At 46.5% G+C, this 8,397-nt stretch overlaps 1 protein-coding gene across 2 annotated transcripts; it reads left to right on the top strand.

Moving 5' to 3' along the window:
• The first annotated feature begins 177 nt into the window (after nt 1-177).
• Nucleotides 178-6,651, top strand: mtcl3 (MTCL family member 3). Of its 2 annotated transcripts, none has more exons than XM_085802600.1 (10): nt 178-1,133; nt 1,339-1,563; nt 1,666-1,824; nt 3,665-3,739; nt 4,068-4,387; nt 4,544-4,703; nt 5,068-5,137; nt 5,347-5,893; nt 6,050-6,179; nt 6,503-6,651. In XM_085802600.1, exons 1-10 carry the CDS (start codon nt 270-272, stop codon nt 6,569-6,571), a joined length of 2,619 nt encoding a protein of 872 aa, XP_085658726.1. In that variant the 5' UTR covers nt 178-269; the 3' UTR covers nt 6,572-6,651. The 2 variants fall into 2 exon arrangements, with proteins under 2 accessions (XP_085658726.1, XP_085658725.1); XM_085802599.1 differs by having other exon boundaries at nt 6,313-6,645.
• The last annotated feature ends 1,746 nt before the right edge of the window (nt 6,652-8,397 follow it).

Raw genomic sequence — 8,397 nt, forward strand, 5'->3', positions numbered from 1 at the left:
ATAAAGCTCCATGTAAAATGCATGGCACGTCTGATGTGCATGTTTTAACCATCTTCGGCTGTTTTCATTGTACTTTCAGGCTGGAGGTCTATGTGACACACTTATAGGCCTATTTTTTTGGTCGAGAGATTTAAAAGCTTTTATAAGCTGTTGAGAGTCTATCTGTCTCTTAGAGCCTTTATAGGTCTGGAAAGGCAGCTGTTGTCCAGCTACAAAGAGACTGGAGAAGGGGATGGATGTTGCTGAGGATGAGCTGAGCCTCTGACACCATGATGAACCCATCATCCTCTGCCGACTCGTCGCGGCAGCCAGACAATAGCAGCCGAAAGCAGCAGCAGCAGCAGCAGCAGCAGCGGTCGTCGTCTCCGGCGGGGCTCAAAGACAGCGGATCTAAAGCTACACAGAAGGGCAGCAACTCGTCCAAGCTCATCACGTCAAAGCAGGGAGGAGGAGGAGGAGGAGGAGGAGGAGGAGGAGGAGGAGGAGGAGGAGGTGGTGGTGGAGGAGGCGGAGGGGGAGGGCGAAGCAGCCGAGGTCACTCTCCCGTCTCCACAGGCAGGGAGCGGCCGGCCGGAGGCGCTCAGACCGCCACCAGAGGCGCGGCTGCTGTCCAGGCTGCTGCTGGTGCTGAAACCCCGACGCAGAGCTGCAGGCCCGCGGCGGCGGCAGACAGAGGAGGCGGCATCCAGACACCAGAGGACCCGCCCCGCCTCGCCTCCGATGCCCCCTCACCCTCCAGAGCAGACTCGAGCCGCGTCGTCTCCGACCAGCCCTGCGCATCCAAGTCGCCTAAACTGAGGAGCAAAAACCCGAGAGGAGGAGGAGGAGGAGGAGGAGGAGGAGGGGAGGCCGTTGCTGCGGCGACAAGCGGCAGCAAGAAGAGCCCTAAAAGCACGGTGGGCTGCGGGCCCGGTTTCTGGAAGGAGGGATGCTTGCAATCCGAGCTCATACAGTTTCACTTGAATAAGAGCTTGGGGAAGAAAGGGACAAAGATGCAGGCGAAATCAGCATCTCCGCCCGCCTCGGAGCCGGAGCTTTCCCCCGAGCCCGACAACCCACAACCGGCTCCACAGCCAGACCAGAGACTGCAGGATGAGATAGAGAGGCTGGAGGATGAGAACGATGATCTCAAGGTAAATTGGTTACATATTAAAAGTATCAATTTTCTATGTCTGCTAGCTGCGCAGTATAGGAGTCGCACCTGTTGTATTTGCATACAATGACTGCTGCATGGAGCTTCGGGCTTTGTTTGGAAAAAGGTGTTTGTTTAACCAGTTTTCTACAGTGGGACGAAATGATTTTGTGATGCCTTTCAATTTCTCCCCGTGTTCTGATTAGACTGAAATCGAGGAGATGCGGGCAGAGATGGATGAGATGCGGGACACCTTCTATGAGGAGGACGCCTGCCAGCTGCAGGACATGCGCAGAGAGCTGGAGAGAGCAAACAAGAACTGTCGCATCCTTCAGTACCGACTGAAGAAGGCCGAGAGGAAGAGGCTCCGGTTCACTGAGAGTGGCCAGGTGGATGGAGAGCTGCTCAGAAGTCTGGAGCAGGACTTGAAGGCAAGTGTGTGGAGAGGGTGGAGCACCATAGAATATAATATATCCTACAGGCTCATGATAAACAAAAATGTGTCTCTCTTTCTGTCTGGCTCCCTGTCTCAGGTGGCCAAGGATGTGTCTGTGCGTCTGCACCATGAGCTGGAGAATGTGGAGGAGAAGAGGACAAAGACAGAGGACGAGAACGAGAAGCTGAGGCAGCAGCTGATAGAAGTGGAGGTCACCAAGCAGGCTCTGCAGAATGAGCTGGAGAAAGCCAAAGAGGTGAGGGGTGCTGGTGCGTAGTGTGTGCACTGGGTTTGTGTCACATTTACTGTCCCTGTGTGATTGGATAGTGCAGTTGACTCAACCATTTCAAAAGCTAAGTTGAAAATACCCTTTAAAGGGATATTCCGGCGTAAATTTAACCCATGGTCCAACGCACCGTGACACCGAGAGATGAAGTCTGCTAACTGCTAGCTTCTCTAGTTGTAGCAACTTTAGCAGAGACCGCACCATAACAAACAGCGCAGTACTATTTCTCCATGCGCAAACCACGATCAAAAAGCCACTCATAGCCACAAATAATGGTCAGAACAGCACCAAGCATCATCAACAGTACAAACGGGGTCCCAGCACATAATACGAGGCATCAAACATCTGTTAGCTTAGCCTGGTTTCTATTGAAAAGAGACGAAAACAACTCACCCACTCTCCTCCAGTTATACGCTCTGCAGCAACTTTCCGCGTCCAGTAGCTATAGAGTCCAGGCACTGACAAAACACACCAGTTTCAGCGGCCATGGGCAGGCAGTGACCACACATGACCACTTGATTCCCCCAGGTCCAGCACCGGGGCGACCACTAGCATCTCTCCCTCTTTCACTTTTCTCCTCCATTTCCTTCAGCTTGTCTTCAGTAAACTCGGCCTCAAACTGATAGGAGTCGTTGTTCTCAAACTGCATAAATCCAGCCGAGCTGTCCCTTCTCTGATGTCTGCTTCACAGTTACAGGCAGTCTCTTCCGGCAACAAACGTCGTCCTAGATCTCGCGTGTGACGTCACGTCTAATCTCGCGTTTGTTTACGTGATTTTCTCCCGCAAAAAAAAAGTGATTTTCTCCCGCAAATATCTAAAGTTAGAAATGCCCAATTCCGTTCATTTCCCTGTGAACACTTGATAATAACTTTTATAAACTGATAGGCAAGATACATAGGAACTTTGACGGCATTGCGTGGAGTAATAATCACACATTTTCATCCTTGAGCTGCGGGACTCAACTTCACTCGGTAATCGGTAAAACGGTTCCACGCCAGCGGACTTCCTGTAACCATGGCAGTAACAAGCAGACATCACAGAAGGGACAACACGGCTGAGTTTATGCAGTTTGACAGCGACGACGACTGGTTTCATTTCGATGGGCGCCCTTATCAGTTTGAGACCGACCGAGTTTACCGAAGACGAGCTGAAGGAAATGGAGGAGAAAAGGGAAAGAGGGTCACTGCCTGCCAATGGCCGCTGAAACTGAATGTTTTTGTGCTGCCAGTCGTGTTTTGTCAGTGCCTGGTTGCTGCATAACGTATGGGTGAGTTATTTAAGTCTCTTTTCAATAGAAACCAGGCAAAGCTAACTCGGTCTCGGGTTTAACTCGGTGTCACGGTGCGTTGGATCATGGGTTAAATTTACGCCGGAATATCCCTTTAAGTGTGCCATCATTTTATTATTCACAAAACAGACTTTTGGAACATTAGGCTATTGTTTGTGAAGTGAAGACTTGATGAAGTGAAATGCAGCCTACAGTTTGGAAAATCTTGTTTGTTTATGCTATGGATATAAGAAATATCTTCCAAAGCCATAAATAAGGCCGGTAAATCAATGTCCACAACACACAGAACAATAACTGATTCATTACCTATAATTTATGAGGAGCCCAGTCTCACACACAAACGATAATCTACAAATAAAATTTCAGTTTGAATATTTTACCAGAAGTGTTCAGGGTGACTTGAAGCAGTCCTGTTTTTCCATTACTGAGCCTCGACTGTTCCATAAATCTGGATGATATCACTGACTTCAGTGAGAAAAGAGTGAGCTGCTGCTGCTGATGTAACCACTGTTTCCCTGCAGCTCTCACTGAAGAGAAAAGGAAATAAGGATGGACAGAGAGCAGAGAGGATGAGGACTCCACAGACCCCAGCCGAGGTGAGTCAGCATTTTACCTTATTGGATTATAAAACTCTAATATAAGCTACAACAAAGATACTTAACACAGTTGATCTCTGCGGTGCTCTTCCTAAATTAAAAAATCATGAAATATGCAGAATGATGAATCAAAGAGTTATAATTTGTTTTCAGTGAAGGTAACATTATAGAAAAAACATGACCATTAGCTCATTACAATATGTTATGGGGCAATTACACATTTCAGGAATGTCAGTTTTAACCAAACTCATTACACAAGAAAAACAACATTGTTAGTTTTGTCCATGTTCATTTAAACAAACAAATAATCTATCTTCTTTGCCTACAGGAAGAAAATGAGGATCTGAAATGCCAACTGGCATTCATCAAGGAGGAAGCTGTCTTGATGAGGAAAAAGATGGCAAAGATTGACAAGGAAAAGGACCGACTGGAGCAGGAGCTGCAGAAGTATCGCTCCTTCTACGGGGACGTGGACAGCCCTCTGCCTAAAGGTGAAGCTGGAGGGCCTCCAACCACTCGTGAATCTGAGCTGAAGCTCCGCTTACGCCTAGTGGAGGAGGAGGCAAACATCCTGGGGAGGAAGATTGTGGAGCTGGAGGTGGAGAACAGGGGTCTGAAGGCTGAGCTGGACGACATGCGGGAGGACAGGTAGTCTGAATTCAACCATTAGATTCTTGATGGCGGAAACTGTTTATATCTGCAATATGTCATGGTTGTTATTGAAAAGAATCTGGGCTAAAAAATCTGTAATCTGTGACCATAAAACTTGACAGTCATTGATGCTATTGTCCTCTCCTCATGTAGTATGGCGGCAGCAGGAGTGGACAGCTCTGGCAGTGGAGGTCAACAGTGCAGGGAACAGGGCGAGGCCCTGTCAGAGCTGAGGCAGCAGCTCCAACTGGTGGAAGATGAGGCAGAACTTCTTCGCAGGAATTTAGCAGATGTGGAAGAAGAGAACAAAAAGGTATGTAGTTTAGATTGGAGATTGAAAAATGCTGCCAACCCAAATGAATGAGTATTGAGATCCAAAGATAAAACAACTACACATACATTATTTTCTCCCTTTTTAAATATGACTGTATAGGAATTGTCTGTGTTATTTTCTAAATGTGCAACTGCTATCTTTCTGTTAGTATTAGGTTACCCAATGGTACTTTGATTGTAGTGATGCAAGATTTCCTTTTTATTTGTCTCCTTTTTTGGGTATCTGTTGCTATTAATGGCATCATCAGTGACTTTGAGGCCTTTTATGAAAGCTTGCTGTTATCTGTGTGTGAAGTATTTATGCACACAGCACTATGGGAATAACATTCAGTTTTTTTCTTTAGGTGACAAGTGAACTCAACAAACTGAAATACAAGGCTGGATCCCATGAAGCTGGATCAAGACATGGAGGAGGTTGGTTTGTTTTTCATTTTTCTCAGTCTTTCAATGTGTCTGCCAGAGATAAAACAACAGAACCAGGAGTATCTTCTTCTCTTCTGCTTAAGCTTATATATCAGCCACTATCAGATGGAAAATGTTTTATAAAGCCTCCAGGAGGTTTATATTAAAGTCCCATTTACAGAGGTGTTCCACTTTTCATTGTTACCTTGTTTCAACCCCAGGAGGAGTTGACCCCGCTAAAATGGAGGCCCTGCAGGAGGAGCTGAAAGCAGCACGTCTGCAGATCAATGAACTGAGCGGCAAAGTCATGCAGCTCCAGTACGAGAACCGTGTGCTGCTCTCCAACATGCAGCGCTATGACCTGGCTTCCCACCTGGGCATCCGCGGCAGCCCTCGGGACAGTGACGCAGAGAGTGACGGAGGAAGGGACGACGACACCCCCTCTGCCTCAGCGTCATCCCCTCGCCTCCTCCCGCCCCACCGCAAGCGCGAGGGTCCTATAGGAGGGGAAAGTGACTCAGACGAGGTGAGGAACATCCGCTGCCTCACCCCGACACGCTCTCTTTACTCACCTGTGGACAGTCGTTTTTTAGCCAGAAGCCTGAAGGACCGGCAGCAGATGATAGACATCCGCATTGAGGCGGAGAGGCTGGGCCGGACCATCGATAGGCTTATCACTGATACCAGCACTATCATCGCCGAGGCCCGAGTGTATGTCACCAACGGGGAGCTGTTTGCCAGACTGGATGAGGATGAAGAAGGTGGCAGGTAATTAAGACATCAAAAACAACCTGTCCTCCTTTGCACAGCTTTTGAAATGATAAGCTATATAGTGCAAAAAATTAGAGCCAAGTTTACATAAATTTCAATTGTCCAATCATTAATTCAGACCAAACATTTTTTTTTTCTATCTTTGCTCCACAGGATCAGAGAGCATGAGCTGCTGTACCGCATCAATGCCCAGATGAAAGCCTTTAGGAAGGAGCTGCAGACCTTCATAGACCGGCTGGATGTCCCCAAGCAAGAGGATAAACAGGCAGAGGAGCCACTGTCTGTAAGCATATACACAATAAACATGAATTTATTCTGCACAACTGTAATGACTGTCTAGTCTAATTTGCACTAATCTAACATATCAATCTGCTCCTCTCTTCCTCTTTCCTCCTTTTTCATTATGTCCAACCAAGATGTTTCAGCCCATTATTTTGCTGATCCTCATTCTTGTTCTGTTTTCTTCACTTTCTTATGCCACCATTTTTAAATTGGTATTTCTTTTCACCCTGTTCTTTGTTCTGTAAATTACACCACTCAATGTCTTATCATATTATGCACATTTTTGTTATTTCTTTTTCTTCTTTAATTGTTCATTAATTTCAGTACTGTTATGTTGAACATGTCACGTCACAAGGTCAGTCAAGGTACAGGACATTATCATTTTCCACATAAGACCCAAGCCACACATGTACTCAGATGCTTTCAACGTTTACCGGAGAGGGAACAACGTGGAGCAACAGTGAAGCGTTAGGTGAGTAGCCTACTACTGTTTGAATGTGAATCCTGATCTCTTTGCAGACTAAGACTATCCAAATTCTAAATTTTATACAGTCTCCAAGGACCTACATACAGTATATACCACTCTAGGTGTTTTCACTTACTATGCCTAATTAGCTGCTGCTCAGGAATCTGTGAGTGTGTAGCCTACCAACTGTACTTGATTGACATCTGTCTCATTTTCCCTTCTAGTTCACACTATTGCTTTACAAGTGTATAGAGATGGTTGACATCATTTAGGTCCCTGATTAGCCCAGTCCAGTTTCCATTTGAGCAGATGTCTAATGGGTAGGACTGGAACGTGTAATGAGCAGTTATTTATAGGTTGCGCACCATAATCTTCTTTGTTCATCCAGTGACATTTTGAATAGACAAAAAGTAAAAGAGCAAATGTTTTTAATCCACACAGACATGAGCCTATTTGTAGGGTTTCTTTTGGCAGTAAACAGGCTACAAATGCATGGGGCCTATGTCTCTTGAAATTTCTTGTTAGGCAACTATAGGCCTACTGCCTGAGCCATGATGTCAGCATGTCAGATCGTCCAGATGTCCATGGGAATATGATATGAGCTGTGGCATTTGGATGTTGGTTATATGCCATTCAGAAGTGTGTAAAATTGTAAGAAGGTGGGTCTTAAAACCATAAGCCACAAATGGGCTGGTGTTGGATCGGTTTAACCTGACCACCAGGATGGAGGCGGAACCGGTCCACTTCTCCTTCTCCTTTTTTTTTCTCTTTTCTTTTTCCTTTTTTTGGAACCTGTCCACTTCTTTCATCCCACCGGTGGGATGTTTTACGTCACATATTAGGGCCAGCTGTGGAGAGCGAGAGGGAGAAAGAGAGTAGGCTAGTGAGGAGGGTAGGAGGGGAAGAGACAGAAAAAGGAGTTTTTTATTCCCGTTAATGAAAGCATCATTTCAGCTGTAGGCTGTCGCTCTGCAGTTGTAAGCCACTGCATTCCGACCCGGAGTACACTTCAGCTACTTAACTGGTGGAAATGTGTGCTCTCGTGGCTCTTCTTGAGGGAGGACCGTGAAGAAGAGGTAAGGCTCTGTTATTCACTGCGTGTGGCACGTGGTTCCTCGCAGTTTTCTGCGCTCGAGCTGAGCATTTAACTTAACTGACACAAAAAAACGCGAACATCACACGTTTAGTGTAGAAACCTAACTCATGCATGAATATTAGCCTCTATAGCTAATATTCAGCGAGTTATATTCAGCGAGTAACGCCTACGCTTTGTAGAGGCGACTGTAAACAACGTGTTATCATCTCTCAAATCAAAATGATTAAAATCCCACCCCTCGCCGTGTTCCTCGTGACAGTCATTCCCCTCGTGTTCCCTCTAATAAACTGATGATGAGAAATGGCAGAAGACTGAAAGAGGACTCCTGTCACGGATGAGAAACGGGGAAATGTACGCACACTAACTTTTACTACGCGTAAGGTAAGACAAGTCTAGCGCTTATTTTGCAACAGAGTAGCATCTGGTGTGACTATTACTGCGCAATAAGCGGCATGTTGCCTCTAAATAGTGACCGCGTTGGCATAGGCTACAGCTGTTTTAATTTTGACCCCTTAGCCACGATGCAATGTGCGAACTGTTGCCATGGACACAGCGTAATAAGGTGGTGTCCCGCGAGGTAACTAGGAGCCACGGCGCGGCGGTGTTGGAATTGTTGCCATGGACACAGCGTAAGGTGTCCCGCGAGGTAGAGTAATT

This window comes from Trachurus japonicus, chromosome 16, assembly GCF_045865225.1.
Source record: "Trachurus japonicus isolate A0001 chromosome 16, Traja_1.0".
In the NCBI taxonomy this organism is placed as follows: Eukaryota; Metazoa; Chordata; class Actinopteri; order Carangiformes; family Carangidae; genus Trachurus; species Trachurus japonicus.

What these genes read in the sequence shown, in the direction of transcription:
- mtcl3 (XM_085802599.1), top strand. Translation starts at nt 270, where the DNA reads ATGATGAACCCATCATCCTCTGCCGACTCGTCGCGGCAGCCAGACAAT. An exon ending in GACGACATGCGGGAGGACAG is followed by an intron (nt 4,388 to 4,543) that starts GTAGTCTGAATT and finishes CTCCTCATGTAG; the next exon opens with TATGGCGGCAGCAGGAGTGG. An exon ending in TGGAAGAAGAGAACAAAAAG is followed by an intron (nt 4,704 to 5,067) that starts GTATGTAGTTTA and finishes TTTTTTCTTTAG; the next exon opens with GTGACAAGTGAACTCAACAA.